The sequence below is a fragment of the Colletotrichum tamarilloi genome (genome assembly GCF_030869305.1).
Source record: "Colletotrichum tamarilloi strain Tom-12 chromosome Unknown Scaffold_11.1, whole genome shotgun sequence".
In the NCBI taxonomy this organism is placed as follows: Eukaryota; Fungi; Ascomycota; class Sordariomycetes; order Glomerellales; family Glomerellaceae; genus Colletotrichum; species Colletotrichum tamarilloi.
This window is the reverse complement of record NW_026849394.1, coordinates 789,024-810,967: the sequence shown is the minus strand read 5'-3', so window position 1 is coordinate 810,967 and position 21,944 is coordinate 789,024. Positions and strand designations below refer to the sequence as shown.

General features: G+C 52.4%; 6 protein-coding genes across 6 annotated transcripts; 4 read left to right on the top strand and 2 right to left on the bottom strand.

The window, feature by feature from the left end:
• Positions 1-820: 820 nt before the first annotated feature.
• On the bottom strand, positions 821-3,421 carry CTAM01_04734 (metallopeptidase; the record flags this gene model as incomplete). Its single annotated transcript, XM_060520764.1, has 4 exons — positions 821-917; positions 976-1,102; positions 1,159-2,890; positions 3,059-3,421. The coding sequence occupies 4 exons, from the start codon at positions 3,419-3,421 to the stop codon at positions 821-823; spliced, it is 2,319 nt and encodes a 772-aa protein (XP_060384718.1).
• A 5,488-nt stretch (positions 3,422-8,909) lies between these two features.
• Positions 8,910-10,071, top strand: CTAM01_04733 (uncharacterized protein; the record flags this gene model as incomplete). The annotated part of the gene is made up of 2 exons (XM_060520763.1): positions 8,910-8,999; positions 9,079-10,071. The coding sequence occupies 2 exons, from the start codon at positions 8,910-8,912 to the stop codon at positions 10,069-10,071; spliced, it is 1,083 nt and encodes a 360-aa protein (XP_060384717.1).
• A 940-nt stretch (positions 10,072-11,011) lies between these two features.
• Positions 11,012-12,025, bottom strand: CTAM01_04732 (uroporphyrinogen-III synthase; the record flags this gene model as incomplete). The annotated part of the gene is made up of 1 exon (XM_060520762.1): positions 11,012-12,025. One exon carries the CDS (start codon positions 12,023-12,025, stop codon positions 11,012-11,014), a length of 1,014 nt encoding a protein of 337 aa, XP_060384716.1.
• Positions 12,026-13,263: 1,238 nt separating this feature from the next.
• CTAM01_04731 (Erv1/Alr family protein) lies at positions 13,264-13,919 on the top strand (the record flags this gene model as incomplete). Its single annotated transcript, XM_060520761.1, has 2 exons — positions 13,264-13,382; positions 13,481-13,919. 2 exons carry the CDS (start codon positions 13,264-13,266, stop codon positions 13,917-13,919), a joined length of 558 nt encoding a protein of 185 aa, XP_060384715.1.
• A 2,098-nt stretch (positions 13,920-16,017) lies between these two features.
• CTAM01_04730 (thiamine pyrophosphate enzyme) lies at positions 16,018-17,930 on the top strand (the record flags this gene model as incomplete). The annotated part of the gene is made up of 4 exons (XM_060520760.1): positions 16,018-16,204; positions 16,271-16,974; positions 17,031-17,560; positions 17,627-17,930. 4 exons carry the CDS (start codon positions 16,018-16,020, stop codon positions 17,928-17,930), a joined length of 1,725 nt encoding a protein of 574 aa, XP_060384714.1.
• A 1,217-nt stretch (positions 17,931-19,147) lies between these two features.
• On the top strand, positions 19,148-20,410 carry CTAM01_04729 (THUMP domain-containing protein; the record flags this gene model as incomplete). Its single annotated transcript, XM_060520759.1, has 5 exons — positions 19,148-19,210; positions 19,334-19,501; positions 19,559-20,017; positions 20,074-20,214; positions 20,270-20,410. The coding sequence occupies 5 exons, from the start codon at positions 19,148-19,150 to the stop codon at positions 20,408-20,410; spliced, it is 972 nt and encodes a 323-aa protein (XP_060384713.1).
• Between the last annotated feature and the right edge of the window lie 1,534 nt (positions 20,411-21,944).

Here is a 21,944-nt window from a genome sequence, read left to right as displayed (position 1 = left end):
ACTAGGATAGCTGGGGAAGGCACATGCCGTCATAGCCCTGTCGTTCTAGACCTGAAGCCGACTAGCGGGGGAGCTGGTCCAGCTCACGAGGTGCCGTGCACGTGATTTCCACCATGGCGTCCAACGTCGCACGGTCCAGGCACCGCCAACAACCGGGAAATCTTGGCACGGGCACCATATTGGCATATGCCAGCCACATGGGGGCACCCACGCACCTTTCCTTGGGGTAAGCTACTTGGCTACCTCAATGGACAACACCTTTTGGCCAACCCATTTTTAGCAGTTTCTTATCTTACCTTACCTACTTTCTAGAAGGTTGCTGTCAATGTCAATGTCGTACGTGCCACTGCGGGGTCTAAGCTTCATGTGTGTAGCCGTGTATTCATTTCGTGTATTATTTACAACGACGAGGCAGATCACTTATTCTTCTGCTGTAAAAACCACCTTGGCTTGTTGCGTAGAAGTGGCCACCCAACCTAAGTCACCGCGTCCCGGACGTGGTCTTATCCATGTCCAAGGCGTCTCGTCTGCTAGGTATTTCGAGGCCGGTAACCCCCTGATTTGATGCTCGCCAACCAGGAGATAGCGTGCCATATATTGGAATGTGATACTCCAGTATAAGGCGGATGTCTAGGCGTGCTTCGCCAGGAAGTTGTAGGAAAGACGTGCAATTTCCATCATTGTTTTTGGACGAGCCAGGAACCCATGCCATATAGATGATGGCAATGGTGCTCCAATTCTTCCTCCCGTTTCGTAAATACTATTAAGTTTTATCTCCAGCTGCCGCTCGTAAGAATGACAGAAACGCCACGGATTTCCTTTATCGAACAATAAGGATCGAAAATCCGTCGACCCAGGCTCCACAGGAGCCTGCCACACCGCAAATAGTGTATCCTCTTGGGGGTATCAAAGTATGTCTGTCGGGGTGATCAGCGACAACTGACGATTAAATGAAACTGCGTTTCCTAGACTTACGTGGATCCGCCCTGAGCATTGCCAAATATAGGCGACCGTCTGCCCAAGCTCGTGAGGACCTGGATTGCATCAATCCAAGCGCCCGAGCGGACGTAAAAGCCTGAGATGTATTCACCCCGGCGAATATCTAATGGGCATCTGTTAGTATATGGGCTCAACTTGACCCTGGCAGAAAGGACATACCAAAATCAAACGCATCGCCACCCTCTTTGCCTCCCCGTTTGCCAAATAATTGCGTTGTGTCGTCATCATATACGAATTCCATGCCGTCTACTGCATATCCATGGTAGAAGATGATGCGGGAGAGCACTCGGTTCTGTTTTCCGCCGCTCTCAAAGATGATTTCCTGTGGCTCAGTGCCATCCATGGCTGAGTGGCCCAGAGGTTTGCCTCTGTAGGCTGTCTTGCCGAGCGGGCCAGGGGTTAATTTGAATGAAGACTCCTTGGAGCACAGCTTTTTGAAATCATCGATTTCCAAAGAACCGCCGCTATGCGATTTGACCGACACCCTAAGCCGCCCCTTCCGCTTGTTCTCTGGGAGCTTCTCGCGTAGCTCGCGGTCGTTCAATGTTAGTTGACGTTGTACCGAATTGTTTTCGAGGGGATATTCAATCCATTTTCGGCAGAGATCATCGTCCTCTGCGAATAGCTCGATGAATGCGATGCCAGTCGCTGCCATTACAACCACGTTTCCGCTCTCAATTGGGAAAGCGTGGACGCTGTCGTCAGCGTTCATGGGGGGGTCGTTTGGCAACCTGAAGCAGGGATGGGCGCGGAAACGTAAACAATCCAAGCGGTGCCAACCGCACTCGTCATCTTGAAGAACCAGGCCCCCCTTGGACTTGGTCCTTGTGCAGAATGCCTCACGGGTCACGAAGCTGCGATTGAGTGTCAGGTAGTCGCGGAGCATCACTCCAGACTCCTGATGAGGACATCCAAAAAGGTGGCCTGTCTCGTGCAGATGGGCACCAATTCCGATGTTCGCTGCCTCCCAGGAGCTGCCAGCCTGGTTGCAATCGTTGGCGACGTAGGCAAGGTCAGTCGGAGTGCAATCCGTAAATGCAGGGACTACTTCTTCGAAACTCGTGGGATAGCTTTGCAGGCAATGGGATCCGAAAATGGCCAAGTGCAGATCACCTGCATTACCGCCCAACGCTGCGTGGCCCCTTACGACATTGGCCTCCTTATCCCATTGCGTATCGAGCATCAACACGGAAACGTATTGCTTCTGGCCACCTAGTGGCCTGAAGTATTGTTTCACCGCATCGGCAGCTATTTCGTATAGGTCCCCCTTCTTGCTCGCCTTCTCATTCTGTTGCGCTAGCTCGAGATCTCGAATTTCGGCGACTGTCTTGTCTGATCTGATGATATGGATCCTGGCCTCAGAGCGTAGGTTTCCGTTTTCTCGATCCCGCTGGTTCGATGTGCCGGCGGTCCATTCCTCCTCAAACCTGAAGACGCGACGTCCAAGTTTGTTTCGCCACATTTGCTCAGCTGTAAAGGCTTGCCAGAGGTAAGCGGCCATTCGGAATTTGCGAACTGCCGTCTCCAAATCATTGCCCTCTCGCTCAATCCTTGTAGGTACCGCATCGAAGGTCTCAGGAGAATCCTTGGCAACCATGATAGCGAGCTGCAGCGGAGGTGCATTGTTCGCCGGCAACATGTGTATCGTCAAGTAAGATGCGTGAATCGGATTGGATGACGAACTGTTGGGCAACTTTGGACTTGAGAAGTCGAAGCGGATCTTGTTTGGGCCTGGCTGTAGGTAGACGAGAGCCTTGAAATTGGAGTTGCATGCGGGCCAACATGTTGGTGGAAAGTTGTCGTCGAGTCGGGTTACCGAAACAGTGCCGTCGAGAGAGTGCTGCGAGGAGTCGCCAATAGTCCCATGTACGAGGAGAACCTTTTGGTATACCTTCCCAAATATTAGCAGAGCGCTCGGAAGCTGCAGCTAGAAGCTGGTGGCCGCGGTTGCGGATGTCTATGGCTGGCCGTCTGAGCGAAGCCGCCGCGAGCATGATTGGAGAAGCAAAGGTGACACCGCACGGGGCCACGACCCATGCGTATGATTGAGATGACCTACCCAGGCATTGTCGGTGATATTTGCAACTCTGGGCGCATATTGAGAGACTGGCAACGCCGACTTCCCGCCCACAACAGGAGAACCAAGGCCTGCCATACCAGAAACGCTGTGTCGGTGGGAATTGGGCACCGGTTGCAGCGGCGGACGAGCTTGAGGATTGCCCCCATTGGAGTCCTTTACTTGGAGGTCGAGAGCAGAATCGGAGGCTTGAGCCATGGATGGTGGGGTCGAGGCACCGCTTGTGGCAGTGGGAGTGGTAATGTTACTGGCATCGCTGGAAACGTCGGTATTTGAGCGGTCGGTCTTGAAGCTGGCTTTCGAACGACGCCGGAGTCCTCTGAAGTTGAGAATGGACGGAGCCATTGTGCCTCATAGAGCATGCGATAGCTCAACCGCAAACGAGTGACAGCTTCAGCAGTAGATATTTTGGCATGTGCAGCGTTCTGGAGGAGCAGATGATGCAAGTTAGAAGAGTCGGGCTCGGGTCCAACGGAGGGAGGAGCAGAGAGCTGGATTGGGTTTGTCTTTACGAGCAGAGGTAGACAGGTAGGTAAGTAGGTAGGTTATTGAGGACAGGTAGAATCCCAACGACAGTAGAACCCGGACGGGGGGAAGGGTTCCTCGAATCGGGTCACTGATCAGCGAGCGGTATCTGCAACGAGTGTGCGCTTGGTGCGGGATGGTCGACGTTTGAAAGTAGGCGACGTGGACGGATCCGCAGGAGTGCGGCTGTGATGAAGGACAATTGGCAAGCAGCAGCAAATTCGAGAAGGTAGCTTTGGCAGCGCAATAGGAGAGCAAGCAAGAAAGGAAGAAGAAAAAAGGGCGCAAGTGGTCTGCAGGGAAAGTATGGGAACAGACCCAGGATGGGATGAGAGAGAGGACGAGATGAGAGATGGGATGGATGATGGGGGGGGAAGCTTGGGAAGGAACTCCGGAGTGACCAGAAAAAAGTTGTCCAATAATTACAAGTGTGCAAGTGTGCAATACCGGTATCCGTACTGCGTACCTATGCAATGTCCAAGGTCCGGACGCTTGCTCCAGAAGGAGTGAGGTGTGGTCCAGTTGGTGTCCACGTCTACGTCCACACTTCACGTCTCACGGCCCGGCTTGACAAGCGTACCCGTAGTCTTGATGCCGTCTCCATTTGCGAGCCGACAGATGCAGCTAGACATGGAGCGAAATCCAGATTTGCGCGTCCAAAGAGGGACAGCAAATGGATAATGGACAGGTAGGTACACTAGCATAGTACGGACGGGTGCGCAAATTGAGGTGCAGCATAACGGCAGGACCCATGTCGAGATTTGCGTGTGGATTCGTACATTTGCATAAGAGGCCTGCTAACAAGCCAGGTAGACATGCTGGTCGGCAGATAACCGGCAGCGAGTTCGTCGATGACGTTGCCGTGTTTCGAGAGTGGGAAACATGAGTGCGGCGGATTGAGATTGCGACCGGGGGTTTGGTTGACCAGGAAAATGGAGTAAGAAAAAACAAGACTGGCCAAGGAGAGGGGCTTCAGCGTCCTGGCCTCGAAACTGCGAGATAACGAACGTTGAAACTCTGATTGACAGATCAGCGTACTCTGTGCCTACTGCGTACGCGCTTGATGTCCAACTAGTAGCTACCTAGGTACTCGAGGGGATGTGGATGCCTACGCAGTACGGAGTAGATGGCCATGCTATTTCTCCTTGCTGATCCCGCTCAATTCCATGCGTCTTCCATCATGTCGTTCTCGGTGTCCGTACAAAGTATGCGTACAGCTGTCGCATCGCATTCAAGTTTCTCGCATCCACATTGATAAAGGCCCAGCCAGCGGAAGTGGGGGCGACTTCCAATGAGATTTGTATATGGAGGCTAGCGTCATGGTCTTCGTCAACACCACGCAAACAAGTGCGGCTAGCAAGAAACCAATAGTACCTACGGAGTACATACAGCCTACAGCTTGAGGTACCCAAGTTAATAGGTGTCTGTACTTTTACGCCAGGTTCCCGAATCTGATAGTGGCTGATTATCAGCAGGCGCAAGGCTGTGGCTGTAGCGGTTCCGCTGCCTTCCCACCTTCCACCTAGGTATCTGCATGGATGATGACAGGGCAGCCAGCCAGGCCCAGGCGGCAAGGACCGGGGGCTGAGGCATGGACGCCGAACCGGTGGATCCACCTGTCGAAATGGAAAGGTGTGATCGAGATGAGGAATTCAGTCACCACCACTCACCAGTCACCACCATCGGCTTCGCGACATACCATGCTGCACACCTCTAGGCTCTAGCACGCAAGCACGGCAAGGTACGGATGGGCGGCCACTGCAAGCTAACGTATCCAAATCTTATCTTGGCTCGGTGGTGGATGCCTTGTTCGACTTAGTTGGAGTTATAACAGTGTTTTTCTCGATCCGTACCTTGGGTGCTTGGCAGCTCTTATTCTCAATAATAGGATAAGGTGCAGCGTTTGTGTCTATATCTCGGTGGCCGCATGTCCGTTGCCCGCCGACCAACATGGTACTCCAGACTTTGCGTGACGCCCTCTGTAGTGTAACTGTTCCATCCACCTTCCTTGTTCGCAGACTCAATCGCCTAGCAGCCAGTAAGGAGAATACTGGTTGCTTCTGCAGTCCTGGCAAGAACATACGGCTCCGTTCTGTATCGGCGAGACCTCTTCTTCCCCTTCATGCACCCCAATTCGGTTGGAAAGATGGCAAAAATCGACGGTTATGGTTGGTGGCGGCTTCGGGTACCTGACAACACCAACCTACTAGCCGTGCCGATTGCCATTGATTGTCGATTCCAACTCACGTCACCCGCAAGCCCACTGTGTGGCCCATTGGTTTTATTTTTGGCCAAAGTGGGCGGCGCGGGAAAGTAGAGAGGGAGAGCGGCCGTGCTATAGTAGTTGATTCTCCGATACTAAGAAACCGGTTAAGAGTCTCTCCTGTTTGTCTGAAATATCTTGGAATTGTCCCCCTGTCAGGCGCATGCTGCAGCTAGACTGCCTCCTCCCTGCATGTTATGCACGTCTGCATAGTCGTATCGCCCAGGGCACTTTCTCATCCATGGATAGCTTCCACATCTAGGTATCCGTACTCCGTATTTATGTGTAATTGCTTGGCGACGAGTATCCGTTTATCCATATTCTGCTCTCGGTATCCGTATGATGCATAAGTATCACATGCAACTAGGAAGTGCCCTTATTTGGTGAATAATCGCATAGAGAGGTCCGACTATCCGTCTTAGTTGTAAAACGACAGAGTAATTACGTATCCGTCCTGGATTACGGAGTACACATGCCTCGATCTCCAATTATCTCCACCAACAGGAAGACATACCATACGGAATCAGGTCCGTCGGACAATCGTATTCTCATGATCGGCAGACGACGTGACGGCGTGCTGCCGTATGGGCATTCTGCCTCTTGACCCTGCAAGCATGAGAAGGCCATGTGCGTTTTCGGTCGCCAATGGCAGCATCCACCAAAGACCATGGTGCATTTGACGATGTTTACCATCAAGACCGACGTATGTTCTTGATGCTTTCTGCCGGTAGACTACAAGTTTCAAAGGTACTGAGAATTTGAATGAAATGTTGGCTAATGTGGGTCCAGGCAACAGTCTCGGTCGGAGAGAAGGAAACGCGGATGAGCTGAGACGGGCTTCTGGCGGTTGCTTTTCAGTGACATTCAACTCGCCCTCCAAGACTAGAAAGTTGCTCATTTACACCTCGCGAGGGGCGCTCGTTGGTCCCTCGAGGCTCGAACAACCAACTGCGCATGTCTCCAGATGGTGTCGTAAACTGGGTGGCAGGGAGAGATTGACGAGCCTTTGCGTAGGTTGCAGAGTGAACTAACTCACTTCGCTAGCTTGCGCGTGGGTAGGCGCCCAAGGAGCTGTTAACATCGACAGGGGTCTTAATTGATTTTTCCTTCAAGCCCCTGGACTCCGAGAGACTGAGGGAAATGACCACCTACTTTGACCATAGGCACCTTACGAATAAGGTAGAGGATGCCCTCTTCGGCACATGGCCACCTCTCTGGCAGGTACGACCCGCACGTATGATTGGTAGATGAGCGCCCTGCCAACGGTATCTAAAAGGAATCTCACGGGCTGGAATGCTGGACAGTGTCACGCCCATACAAGGTCTGGAACGCATTGACGTTTCCAGTGACATCGATTCCAATGGGCACGGCTTGCGGACACTCACTCTTACGGTCAACACGATACATCGAATCTCAAGTCCGCCGTAGTGCTCTTACATCAGTACGGATCAACAGGAGACGGAGTAAGTTTTTGAGAGTAGTGTGGCGCATACTTGCCGTCTCGTTCAGTCAAGCCTTTGACGGTGATTGCGCGCTACGACGCACATGACCAATGCGTAAAAAAATAAAAATAAAAATAAAAAAAAAAGTTTGTAGCACAACAGCATTGGAACGATCTCCTCGATGAGAGGGGGGGGGGGGGGGAGAAAAAAAAAAAAAAAAAAAAAAAAAAAAAAAAAAAAGAAAAAAAAAAAGAAAAACACGTGGAAGGAGAGAAGGGGGGGGGGGGGGGGGGGGGGAGAAGAAAAAGAAAAAAAAAGCGAGCATCAGGCAAGCCTCGAGGTACGAGAAGCATGAGGTTGGCAACGAGGACGAAAGATTCTTTGGTCCCGCCCTCGCCTCAGTTGCCGTGACAAGTGCAAGTTAGATGAGCAAACCCGCTGGTTGGGGAAGCTGGATCCGTTTTTGGTAAGGCGTTTCTGATCCGCGCCGTCGCTTCTGCCCGGGCCTCGACGAGGTTTACCTTAGTTGCTTGGGAAGTCTGAGAAACGGAGTATGTGAGTTGAGCATGACCTCCCCTCTGAAGAAGCCCACACCTCACTGGGGCTGGTCCTAAAAGCGCATAGTGGAGGCTATCGGCACTCAGCTTGACGGGGTCCGGCGCTTGCCAAATGCGCACCATCAAAAGCCTTTCCCTTGCCTGAAGATCAAGATCGAATGCAAGCAAGGTATCAAGAGCAAGATGGGAGTGAAATATCTACATACTCCGTAAGGCGCCTTACCTGCGCTTATCTTGAGGTACCTTAGGATAGGAACGGGAAGGTCCGGGCGAGCTCTCGAAACAGGACAGTGGATGATACCTTCCAGAGCAAAAGTCGGGCGATGGCAGGTAAAAGGTAGAGCCTTGAGGGGACAATTGGCGCTTCAGGTCGTTTCCACGTCAATGGGACGGGAAACCTGCCCGGACTGAGGTGAAGACTCAGAGGGGCCCAGCGGCAGGTGGCCCCGGAGTCTGGTTGGGTCCAGTGGACTGTAGGTGAATTTTGCTTCCCGTCTGGGTCCTCCATCCGCTGAGACCGGGCCACTCACTGCGCTACGTTTCCCAGCTGACCAGGTGGAAACACCACTCAATCTGAACTTTCCTCTTTCTCCCCGTTCAGCCAGGTCCCTTCGTTGTCACTCTCCTCCACAGCAAAATCTCGACAACGCAGTGCATGACTTCGATTTGGGACAACTTCCTGCTCCTTACCTCGATTATACCTTGAAAACACACACATACACCCCTCTATTCCTTTGTGGTTGTATACACTCCCTCCTCCCACGCATTCCAGAAGAACAATCCAACCCCTCATCCACCATTCCTTTGACCGTTGGTTGCTACGGGCTTCTCAAGGTCTCACCCCCCCCCCCCCAATCCTCAAGGTCAACGATCGGGCCCTTGGACTGGACTCCCGTCACCCAGTATCCTCCTTTCCCCCGCTTTCACTATAGCAGGTGACAGCCGACGGTTACGACGCTTCACTTTCCTACTCAGATCGCATTGACTAGAGACGACGGGCCTGTTCCTCTCCAGCAACAGCATCAACACAATCCACGGGATACTGCATGCCCTACCTCCAAGCCATGTCTTCTGTGTGGAAGCAACAACCTGAAGAGGTGGCGGACAAGGTCTTGAAGAGGGTGGAAGTGAGCAAGGTATGTTGACAAAGGGCCATAGCCAAGACCACAACGCACCTCACAAAGCAGAATGTCCCTGATCCTGACAATCTTACAGATAGCCCGAAGACTGCAGAACCGACTCGCGCTCGCCCAATTCAAAACCAAGCATGGCTGGGAAGACCTAACACTCGATACCATCGAACCAAAGTATGAGGAGGAACTGCGACGGAAGCGTTTAACCGAGGGAGACCTCCTGTCCGACTCCTCTTCGAGCGCCTCCGACCTTCCATATCCCACGAGAGCCCTTATGAGCTCTCCTCTGAAAGCTCCCCTCTTTTCCGACGCCATCGGCTCCAGCAACGGGAGCACCGGCCATCGCAAGCGCACCTACATGGCATCTTTCGACTGTCCATCGTCTAGCCCAAGCAAACGCTATCGCTCGTCCCCTACTCCCATCAAGTCGCTGCACGGCCATACTTCGTGGAAAGAAAGTCATCAGCTAGCGCAATCGTCTCCGATTAAGCCCAGAAGGCAACAACACTTCACCACATCTACTGGCCCCGATGTTTCATTCTTTCAGGGGGCTCGAAGACTGGCAGACGACCTAGTGTCGCCAAACTTTGCGGCAGCCTCGGATGATGAAGACGATCTCTTGCCCGTACAGTCATTCAGGGCCACGAATATTCGGTCTTCACCCCCTACAACACCACCAATGCGCAATCGAATGTTGCCCAATCGCCGTACCAAGGACCAAGGCGCCAACGGTGAACCCGTCAAATCCGGCCAAGAAGGCGCCGACCTTCTGCTGTACCTGGCTGCCTCTCCGTCACCCGCCGTCCCATCTACCAAGACAAGGATGGAGCCTCCTTCGACGCCTCCTTCCAAGGTCAGTCGAGATATGACTTTGCCTTCTTCACACATGACCACCCCAGGTGGCGGCAACATGTTCCCCAACACGCCCGGGCAAGGTTTCGACTTCGCAGATTTTGTCAACATCACGCCTAGTCCTGCTCAAAAGGCATGGAAGACACCCGTCGCTCTCTCCTCGGCGAGGACTCCCGTCAGTCTGGCTAGAAGACGATTGACGTTTGACGAACCCCTGGCTTGATGAGAGATGTCTAACAGATGCGTCTGGTGGCTCTCTCCTCGTCGTCATTATCACCAATGCTATACTTTTGAATGATACCAAACGCTGGCTATGATGGCACGGCATAACCTACGCAAAAAGCGGAGATACTAACCCCTCTTATTCCGCAATTACTTTCACGAGGGACGAGAATAGCTTCATCGTGAACAACGCCGCCATTCCCTCGACAAGGAGACGGTACTACGAAAACATTTCTTTCCAGCCATTGATCTTCATTTTATGCGTGGGGCTACGCAAGGAACCAGAGGCGTTGAGAGCGCCAAATCGGAATGGGTGTGAGGCACTTGTATGTTCCCGGCTCAGCAAATGCTTCACATGTAGAAGCTTGTTTTTTTCTGTTTCTCTTTGACCAATCCTTTTTGTCACTTCATCGTTTGATTAGGAAAGGATCCAAAAGGCCCCCAGTTGGGTCTCGTGGTCCGTGTGGCATTCAACGCGTCCCTGGTACGCGACGCGTTGAAATTCGGAAGAGTTGCGCGTGAGGCGCGCGTGAGTCGCGTCTCGATTCTAATGGACAAGCAGCCAATCAAAACGTATTTCAGCCCCATACCGGCAAGGTCTCCTTCATCGCGCGTGCCCGTGTAACGTCAAACGGTATAGCAATGCACACAACCTGCATCCAAGCTCTAAACATCGGTCGTGTCTCTAAGGTAGCGAGGAGGTTCCGTGCGGTTCATGCTGGCTTGGAGCTGAAAGATTTGTCAACTGCGTATCTCTCCTAACGATGTATGAAGGTGTCCTGCAATCGTAAGGAAAGACGGGCTGAAATGGTTACATATAGTCATAGGCAGGGCACAAACCCCCAGTGCTCCCTATGATCTCCTCGTCGTCTGGTTATCACTCGGGCGCTTTTAGGGATTCATTTAAGGGTTTATTCTTCTTGTATATTTTCAGAAAGACGTTATGTCTGCTTTCCCATGAAATCAAGGATTCCTCGTTGGACGCCTGTTGGGCTTGGCTCTTCAGCACAAACATCTGGATCCAAATCGAACGTTCGTCTTAGATAGTCCCTCGTCGTCGGACCGATCGTTGCAATGAACGTTTTACGTCCATCGAGCCCGTCCTTCTTGACCTTCCCTGTGGACTCGTCCAGCATCCCCAGCCCGCGCAACATCCCTTCGCAACCAGTCGGGGAGAAGACAACTACCCACCGCATCGGCAGGCCCTCAGTATCTTTCAGGTGTTTCTCAAAGTCTTGAGGAAAAGACTCCATGACACCCGTGCCGTAGACCACGACCTCGTCCACGTGGATTCTTTTCTCGCTGGGCAAAGCGGTGTTCATGAGGGTTTTCGGGATGATGTCCCGCCTCTGCTCGCCAACGAGGAAGAGCAGCGGTGGCTTCGTCTGCCGGTCTTGGTACCATCGGCCATAGTGGTCCAAAATGTACTTGGCCAAGGCATCGCCATTGCCCGTGTGCTCGCCGAATATTTGCAACGGGGCGTGCTGTGAGACGGACTGGAGAGCTCGTGTAGTAGCCGGGCCAACGCTGTAGACTGGTATATTTTGGAGATGAGGCCACTCTTCTTCAGTGCCTGTCAATCCGGTTAGCTCTGCTTTGTTACGGTCGAGAGGCTTGAGTTTAAGCTCTTGATGCGGGTGCGAATCCGACGGACCCTTCTTCTCATCCACCAGGCTGGCAAACGCCTCGACCGCTCGCTGCGAGGTAAAAATGAGACCGCCGTAAGAGGCGTCGTTGCCAGCATTAATCTCACGTTGCTGCAAGACATGCCTGACCGTCGCCATGCCCTGTTTCTGAAAGATGTGGTGCAGGACCGGGACATAAGCTGGTTCGAAGGCACACCCGTCAGTTTCACCTGAGAGTAAGTCCTCGTACGAGTCGCCCGGAGTTGACTTTGTCTTGAGCAGCAGGACAGGCACCTTCACTGCCAAAGCAAATGAGGGGTTCTGAGCCATGGCAAATGTCTTTGCGGCCCGCTGTGTCGTGATGAGTAAAGCGAATGAATTAAACTATCAGACGTCTCAAAGTCAATTGCTGGAGTATCAAATCAACGGTGACGACTTCCCGCTCAGCTGCGCACTTTGCGGTTTGACTTGGCCGTCATAATGGTTATCGCACTGGACGACGGGACGGTGCCCCGCCGCGGGCAATTCGGTGAATTTTGGCAGGCGGAGCTGGCTTGATGTAGAGTTACGTACTGTCTTAGGTAAGTCGGTGCCATTTCACTTACACGAATCTCCTCGACCGACTCAGCTTCTTCGCCGTTGTCAACTCCGACGCGGAACACAAGTTCAAAGCATCGAGGTCACTAATCTGACGAAGCACCGCAGAAGTGAAGTACTGGACGAGTTCTTCGTATCAGACATGCGAGACAACAGTAAAGTTCATCGAATTTCTCGCTCGGGATATAGAAAGGGGAGGGGTTTGGAGAATACCAGACACATGGCCTGCTCCCGAGTCTCAATGAGTAGAGAGAGCACACGATTGCTAGAACCAAGTGGAACTACTCGCACCTTATTACGGATACATCTGCAAGGACCCCCGGGTCGTAGATGCACTTTGACGGTCCGAAAAGACGGCTGCCTGGTGGACAAATGGGTTGACCTTGAATGACTGCCATGCGGCTCAGGGACAAGAAACACCCCACCTCATCTTTTCGGTACCTTGCGGATAGCGTGAAATCGATTAAGCAGCGGATCCCCCGCTAAGGCGCCGATTACAGCATCCGTATACCCAGAGACTCCCGCCTCACACCACACCAATGCAGCACGATAGACCAGGCCGGATCCCAATTACGGGTTCTGGGTACGTCGAAAGTCTACCGGTGCTTGCCGACGGGAGCCGGCCACCCTTGGTTGGACCGGGCATTATCACTTTGGAATTTCAGGTCGAGAATAGATAATGCTTTGCGATCCTTGTACCTTGAGGTACCTTACCTTACCTGACCTCTAGTGGCCTTGGTGGGTTATCGATAACGGTCCGCCATCGGCATCCTTTCCTCGAGGTACTGACGAGGCTCTTGAGCTTACAAATTCCTCCCAACCAAAATTCGAACACTGTCCGACATCGCGCGCACTTGGGCAGACCACCCCATTCAAAGTCCCTTGTCGCATCCATTCTCTTTCTATAGGGCCCGTCGATATTAGCCTCGCTTCTCGCGACAAGGGCGAAACTCTCGCGCAGTACTATCGCCATGGCTGACGCCGAGCGAGACCCTCAATTAAGCAGCGTCTCAGCCCCCGCGGCGACAGCGGCAGCTGAGCAGCCCAAGCCTTTACCAAAGGGAATGGTCTTGGGCCCAGATGGCAAACCGTAAGTTCCCATAACTTCCTTGACGGTGATCTTTCGGCGGTGGTTCAATCCGTCGGTGCTTCCTCACCGGAGATTCAGCTGACATGCGTCATCTTTAGATGTCGGTCTTGCTCGTCGAAGAGCGCTTTTTCGAGCTGGGCTTCTCAGATGAACGGCTCAGTCAGAAAACCAACTCCAGTGGCCTCGGCGCCTGTCGACGACTGCCCCCCGGATGTCGAGGCCCTTGGACGAGGCACTTGGCAACTGCTACACTCGATCGCAGCAACGTACCCCGAAAAGCCCTCCCCTAGCCAGAAAGACGACCTTCGAGGTTTCATGAGACTGTTTTCCAAGCTTTACCCTTGCTGGGTGTGCGCCGAAGATTTCCAATCGTACATACAAAAAGAACGGATTCGAGTGGAGGGGCGGAGCGAGTTTGGAAACTGGCTGTGCGAGGCGCACAACGAGGTCAATCGGAAGCTAGGCAAAAAGGAGTTTGACTGCAGCAAATGGGAAGAGCGATGGCGGACGGGTTGGAAAGACGGCCGTTGCGATTGAAAGCGACGCGGTTCGAGCTGTATAAATGTGTACGAACTAAAATGACCAACGGCGACGGGCACACGTGGTAGTATCGCGAGAAAAGCCACGGTCGTTGGACTTTGATAGACGATGCTACTCTTCCAGCGGCAGCAGAGCAAGACAGCATGCTGAACCGCATGTAGAATACCTACCATACCCTCCACCTAGAATAATAGTGAAACAAGCGGACTACATTTCTGTAAAGTTTGGTTCGGATTGTATTGCATGTAAGCATTTACTGCTTACCAAGGGTTGGGCGTTGCTGCTTGTAGCTGGTTGAGGTGAAGAATGACGAATTCCTATCTTTGTAGACCCTTATGCATGCAGATCTTTGTCATGCTTTTCCGATTGGCCATTGCAGATCCCCAGAACATGATCTGATATTTGCAGGATTCTGTCTAGGCAGGCGAATGGGCCAGTGACAGAGCTGAACTGTCGAGTTGATGTTTGACCAAGTATTTCGTCTGGAGAACTTGTCCCAAAACTAAGAGAAGAGGTCAGTCGTTCTCTTCGGTCGTCCTCAGGTTCGGGGCTGAGGTCCAAGCGATTTGTCCGAACGGCATCGCGAGATAATTCGGTCTTCGAGCGGCGGCCCGAAGTCGAGCGTAGCGGGCCCCGGGCCCGGCTCCGCAGCTGACAGGCGCACGATGCTCAATGGTACTTCCATTGTGTTTTATTTGGGCCGTTGCGCCGTAGCAGGGCCGATAGGCTGGGGCCAACATCAGATCATGCCGAATGGTGCGCCGCTCCCCTTTCCCCCCAGTTTGCGCACGACAACGACAGGAAGGGGCGGTCAGGGAAACCCGGAAGCGAAGCAATAACCCCCCATGGAATTGTCTGAGTCGCTCTAGTGCATTGCCGCTGATCCTGGAGGTTCCAAGCTCATGTTATGGTCTTATGTTGGCTCAAAGCAGGATGCGAAGGTTACAAGTTTGGCTAAATTGTGAATTCGCACGGATAAGGAGCGTGGGAGGGTGGGAAACAGCAGGGCACGCCGCAGTTTCCCGACGGGGTGGATGCAGATCCCACGCTGTCAACGGTTGCGTACCTTGCCAAGTTGCCAGCCGGGAAGCGGGCTTCCATTGCCTCACACTCACAGGCAGGCAGGGACAAGGGTTAGTTAGGTTGGTTGGTCCTGACGTGTTCTAGGCCTTATGCTGCCCAGCACTGTCACTTTTCCTTCCTGCACTCTCTCCCAGAGGACCCAAAATCCACAAACCACGTACGGAAACGGATGCTCAGGACGGATACGTTCGCTTTCTTCCCTGTTCTGCCCTGAACGCGAGCAACTTTATTATCGTCCCATTCTGTTGTCTCACTATCAGTAGAATGTTGCCTTACGTCGAACAGTGACAAGGTACCAGAATAAATCTTTTTTTTCCCTCAGATATCTGGGACCTCACCTCACCTCACCTCCGGAACCCACCGGCCCAGCCCGGCTTGAGCCCGGTGTATTGGTGACCGCAACCTCCTGTGGCGTGTTCCATTACATCACTCACTGTTGACTGTATCTCCTTACTCGGTGCAATGCATCCATTGTATGCTCGCCCTCTACTTTATTCTGAGCCGCACCAAGATGGGTAACCACGCTACTATCTCGCGTCTTTTCCCGTCTGGTGCCAGGACCCCCATCTTGGTCCCCTTTCACCCAAATCTTGATCGAACCCGTCGCATGCCGAGACCCGGTACCCACTGCCTGCGCTTCAGCCGCCTCGCTGGCTCGTAGTATCTTGTCACTTATACGAAAATGGAGCTACATGAGCTGTCGCCCATCGCCGATGGCCCTGTCGTTTCAATCTGCAATGGCCAGTGGTCTGACTTGACGATCCTGGCCGACCCATGCAATGATGCCGAGACTCGAGTGAGTCCAAGTCCGACTGGGACCATCAACAACATCGCCATCTCCGCAGGTTGTTGACTCTGATATAAGTCTATACGCCTCTGGCCTTGACTGGGACCCTTTTTCTCCTTCTTCATTCCAGATCTACACAGACGAACACTTCTACAACATACACTCGAGGTAGCATCCAAAGCTACCCCCTTCTACACCATCAGCTGCTCACACACATATCCGATCATGGCTGATATCAGAACCCAAGGGCTTATAGAGCCTGTCGACGTCGTCGAATACCTCTTCAGGAGACTCCATGAGGTCGGTGTCCGCTCCGTTCACGGCCTTCCCGGTGACTTCAACCTCGTTGCCCTCGACTATCTTCCCCAGTGCGGCCTGAAATGGGTTGGTAATGTCAACGAGCTCAACGCCGGTCAGTATCCCTACAACCTATCAACTTGCCAAGTAAGCTTCGATCGACGAACTGACATTCTTCAAGGCTACGCTGCCGATGGTTACGCCCGTGTCAAGGGCATCTCTGCCATCATCACTACATTCGGTGTTGGCGAGCTCTCCGCCATCAACGCTCTCGCCGGTGCCTACTCAGAACACATTCCCGTCGTACACATTGTCGGTTGCCCCTCTACGATCTCTCAGAAGAACGGCATGCTCCTGCACCACACCCTTGGCAACGGCGACTTCAACGTCTTCTCCAACATGAGTTCTCAAATTTCATGCGATGTTGCGCGCCTCAACAACCCCGCCGAGATTGCCAACCAGATCGATCATGCTCTCCGAGAGTGCTGGATCCGCAGTCGCCCCGTCTACATTATGCTCCCCACCGACATGGTCCAGAAGAAGATCGAGGGCCAGCGCCTGAACAAGCCCATCGACCTCGAGGAGGCCATCAACGACCCTGACAGAGAGGACTACGTTGTCGACGTCGTCCTCAAGTCCCTTCATGCCGCCAAGAAGCCCGTCATGCTGATTGACGCCTGCGCTATCCGCCACCGCGTCCTCCCCGAGGTTCATGCACTCCTTGAGAAGACAAAGATTCCTGTCTTCGTAACGCCCATGGGAAAGGGTGCCGTCAACGAATCTCACCCCAACTACGGCGGTGTTTATGCCGGTACCGCTTCGCAACCCGATGTTGGTGAGCGACTCGAGTCCTCAGACTTGATCTTGTCCATTGGTGGTCTCAAGGTAAATTGCCTCGTCGCTCCTAGAAGTCCGAAGACAGCTCATTAAAATTCTTGCAGAGCGATTTCAACACCGCTGGATTCTCTTACAGAACATCGCAGCTGAACACCATCGACTTCCACAGCACACACATGAGAGTCAGATACTCTGAATACCCTGGCATCACCATGCGCGGAGTCCTCCGCAAGGTCACTGAGCGTCTTGACTTGAGCCAGCTTTCCGTCGTCACATCACCCGAGGTCATCAACAGAGTGCCCAGCCCCAACTCGGACCCCTCGCAAACCATTACCCAGGCTTACTTATGGCCTCGTGTTGGCAACTACCTTCGCGAGAATGACATCGTTGTCACCGAGACCGGAACGGCCAACTTCGGTATCTGGGACACCAAATTCCCTGCTGGGGTCACAGCTTTGAGTCAGGTCTTCTGGGGAAGTATCGGTTGGTCTGTCGGTGCTGCCCAAGGTGCTGCTCTCGCAGCCAAGGATGCGGGAGAGGACCGCAGGACAATTCTCTTCGTCGGCGACGGATCATTCCAACTTACGGCCCAGGAGGTCACTAACATGTTGCGCCACGGCTTGAAGACGACAATGTGAGTCCAACTCCCCTTATTCCTTTGCACCGACTCCAAGAATCTCACGCTAACGTTGCATCATAGCTTCGTCATCTGCAACGATGGATACACCATCGAGCGCTTCATCCACGGCATGGAGGCCGAGTACAACGACATTGTCCAGTGGCAGTACAAGGAACTTGCGACAGTGTTCGGCGGTACCGAGCAGACAGCCAAGAAATTCGTCGTCAAGACAAAGGATGAACTTGAGAAGCTCCTGACTGACCAGGAGTTCAACAACCCCACAACACTACAGTTTGTCGAGCTCTACCTCCCCAAGGAGGATGCGCCAAGAGCATTGATCATGACTGCTGAGGCCAGCGCTAGAAACAACGCCAAGGTCGAGTAAAGAGACGACAGCAATTCTTTTTTCATGGAAGATGGTTTGATTCCCTCGGCGCAGGAAATGGTTTTCTGGCGCATGGCTAGACGTAATTGGTTGCTTCTGTGATTATCCTTGGCTTTAGGTTATTGGTTGGTAAAACGTAGTGAGACGACTACGGCTAGATTACATATGAACTAGATCGGTATTTCATTATTCTCCTGCACCGGATATTATTGATATGAGACGACGGCCTACCGAGTGATGACTTGCGGACAATAGACACACTCGCACACTTTAGCACACGGTCTTTGTCTTTCAAGCCATCAACAGGCCTCAGCCGTGTCATGGCTCAAGTATTCACAATAACCAAAAGGAAAATGTGAAAGAAGGCTCTTTGTATCGGAGAGTAGTTTGAAGACGACCGCGGCGTAAATTACATGAGAGGAATACCTTGGCATAAGTGCGTTTTCAGTCAGCGCTCCAAGGTTGCGCAGAATTATGGCAGTTCTGTGTCTTCATTGATATTTTGACCTGTCTCGTCAAGTGGAATTGAGCTGTACCTAGCAACTAAATGACAGGCGCATCGTCTTTCTCCCTCCGCTGTGTCTCTAGTACTCACAAGGAGGCAAGCTGAAGTTTAAGCAACTAGATAAATATTCAATTGCCATAGTTCCACGCAGCTGGACTTTAACTTCCCGGCAAGTCGTCCAGCATGAGATCCGGCACATTCAATTCATGCAATTGATAACATCAGCTGACGTTCCCTTGCATAAGACTTGACTTAAAGAATCGTGGGATCAAGGTCTAGAAATCGTAACCGAATCGTGTTTTGTTTGTCAGGTTTTAATTCTCAGAACGCAAATTGGCATCGTTGAAGGCCAATCGCTTCAACGATAGAGCTTTCATATTCGACCCGTTTAAAAACAAGCCCTACGATGTCAATTGAGAAGCTTCGATTAAGCACCATCGAACTGATGGCTGTTGACGATGGCTGGTTGTTGGGAAGTGACCCTCAGGCTGCAATAAGACGCAGAAAGTATAGCGGGTCCAGCTCGTCTGATTTCTTGCCTTTGGGCGGTGTGGACTTTTTACCTCTTCTAGCTATCTTCAGTGCAGCACACCAAGCTTCCATTCTCTCTCAGCAATCCCACAAGGCACAATTTCCATACTCACAGCCCACAAGGGCTTCGGCGCAGCATCCCAGAAGATTTCAGAGCTGCAGCTCGCGAAGCTCCTACAAAATGACAGATGGGAAGAGGAAACAGTCGGGTGGCGGTGGTGGCCATCCCGCTAAGAGAAGCAAGGTAGGTTTTCATCTGATTTCTGTACATTGCACTACGCAGTTAATTCCTCCCGACCCTGCCTGAACAATCTTATGAGAAGACATACTATTCTTCAGTATAAGTTCATGGCTGATGAGAAAGTAGGGTGGGCAAGGCTCCGGCAAATGGCAGACGCCGCAACACAAGGCGAAGGTCGCCAGTCTTCAGGACAAGGGCGTCGCCCTCGGGGTTGGCGACAAGGGTATCTGGGTCACATTTGCCAGAGGCATGGACGGAAAGTCCATTAGCGAATTCAGCATACTATGTGACGAGGTTTGTTGATTCTGCCATCATTTCGCATTTACGCTCACTCATACGACTACGCCTCAGTACGCAAAGATACTCTACGGCATCGTTCCCCCCGGGGAAGAAGTTGAATCAGACGAGGAGGACGAGGACATTGAAGCGTCCATAAAGAAGGAGCTCGATGGTATCAGCGAAGTCAACAAGGGCAAGACCAAGCGTACGTTCAAGGCCATCAAGGCTGGGATCGAGTGTGTCTTCTTCATGAAGACAAGGGATCCCATCGACCCCGTGGAGCTCTGCCGTAAGATGTGCATAGACGCCAGCGTCTGCACTGATCTCAAGGAGAGGAAGACAAAGTATATCAACCGGCTGACGCCGGTCACCTCTATGGATAAGGCATCTGAGAACGGCGTGGTGCGAGTCGCTAGAAAGGCCCTGGCCGCGCATTTCGATCTCGTAGATGAGACAGCTCAGGCTGCAGAAGGCGACGCAGAGAAGGTTGAAGGAGAGAGTGATGCTCGGACTGAGAAGCCGGCCTGCACAGTACGTTCACTCATGGCAAATTTTGACTGGGTGATTCAGGCTGACATATTTGGCAGTATGCCATCAGACCTTCCATACGCAGCAACAACTCACTTGATCGCGACACGCTCATTAAGCAAATCGCCAGCGTCGTCAGCCCGCGGCACAAAGTCGATCTCACTAATGCCGACAAAGTCATACTTGTCGATGTTTTCCAGGTAAGGGATGACTAGTAGGATAGAGCTAGCGAGCATCAAACTGACTGGTCCGTAGAGTTTCTGCGGTATGAGTGTTATTGAGCGCAGTGACTGGGAGGATTTAAAGAAGCTCAACGTCAACGAACTGTACAAGGCGTCTCCTGGAGCACAGGCAAATCGCCCGGCACCAAAGGAAGGTGAAAATAAGGCAGCATGAGTAGTGCATGAGGTCGTCAAGGATACACTTGGGATCACCCATCGTCTAAGCGACGGGAGCACTTACCGTATAGCATTCGTGAAACCCCAAGCGAAATAGCCAATTGGTCTTGCGAATACCAGATGATGAGAGTTGATAAAAGGCATGATTCACTCACTTGCACCTTGACAAGCACCGTCCCCACTGCATGACAATATCATTCGACATTGGTGGGCTTTTGGCGCACTTTTGGCTCCTTCTGACGACATTGCGTAGCAAAGAAGCCGATACGCCCCCTTCAATACATTGAGAGGGTTATTTCATAGAGACCCAACGTTATACTGTGCGACTTGTGTATTCTCCTTCAGTATGGCCACTCGTCCCTCGAAGATGTTCAGAGCCGGCAGCCCGAGGTCTGGCGTTTCGATTAGTGTTGGTTGGGTAGCCTTGGTGAAAGCTGCTGGCCTTACGTACGTGACGCGCAAACCCCAAATAGCCTGCGACAATGGTCGAGCCCGGATTTTACCATACACACTGGAGTGTTTTCTAGCACAGATTTTATGCGGACTGAGCTGCTATGAGTGTTCGTCATCTCAGGGCTTCATAACGGCAATTTGATGGGAACCCGACGCTGTTTCTTGTGGGAAGTTAATCGTGGGAGGAGGAGCAGCAATGAACGACCCGGGCTCTACCAAGTACCATGATGGCCAGATATCTCTGCAACGTGATATGGGATATGGGGAAATCCATGCAAACATGGGGGCAAATGCGGTCACGTAGGTGTTGTGTTGGTGGAAAAGTAGCAGCTGAAAGCCGACCGCTCAGGGTGGAGCGAGGTGTAAGCCGTGTGGAGAGTGCGCATCTGCAAGCATGACGGCGCTAAGCCTTATCTGTATAAATTTGACGAGTCTCCAGCATATGGAACGTTCCAAACTTCTATTTGGGACCCAGATCCGTCCCTTGGCCGCTTCCACCACATTATATCAGCTGGCAGGGGGGGCTAGTATGTTGGAGCTTGGGGTCGGCGGTCGATCCGGAAACTCAACATTGGCCATCATTGCAGACCCGGTGCATGCAAATATCAGGCCTCTGCAGCGTAGTCCTTTTGCAAGTGGACTCCGTCTGGCTGGATGAGGGGGGATTTGAAATGGTTGATGCAGAACTTCTAGATCGCCCATCTTTTACCTTACCTACTGCTAGATGGGATGCGTACCTCAGCCGGTAACTTCCTTACCGGAAAGGTACCTACAGAGCTTTGGGTTCCTAGATTACCTTGGCTTACTAAGTACCTTCAATACTTCCCTTTCTGCGAGGTGTATGCCATCCGCACAATGCGACTACCTGACCGGCCAGGAGGTATGTGATTCGGTGGTCCCGTTAGAACATTCTACCTTGGCATTGAGGTGTGAGATGTAATGGCGACAGAAACCAGAGAGTAAGAAGACAGTAGTTCAAGTATGACTTGCAGCAGCATGCTTCACCAAGTCGGCTTGACGCTAGCAAAAGTTCCTGCGCTGGTGGGCTGGATCTTGGGCTTGCATTTCCGACAACTTGC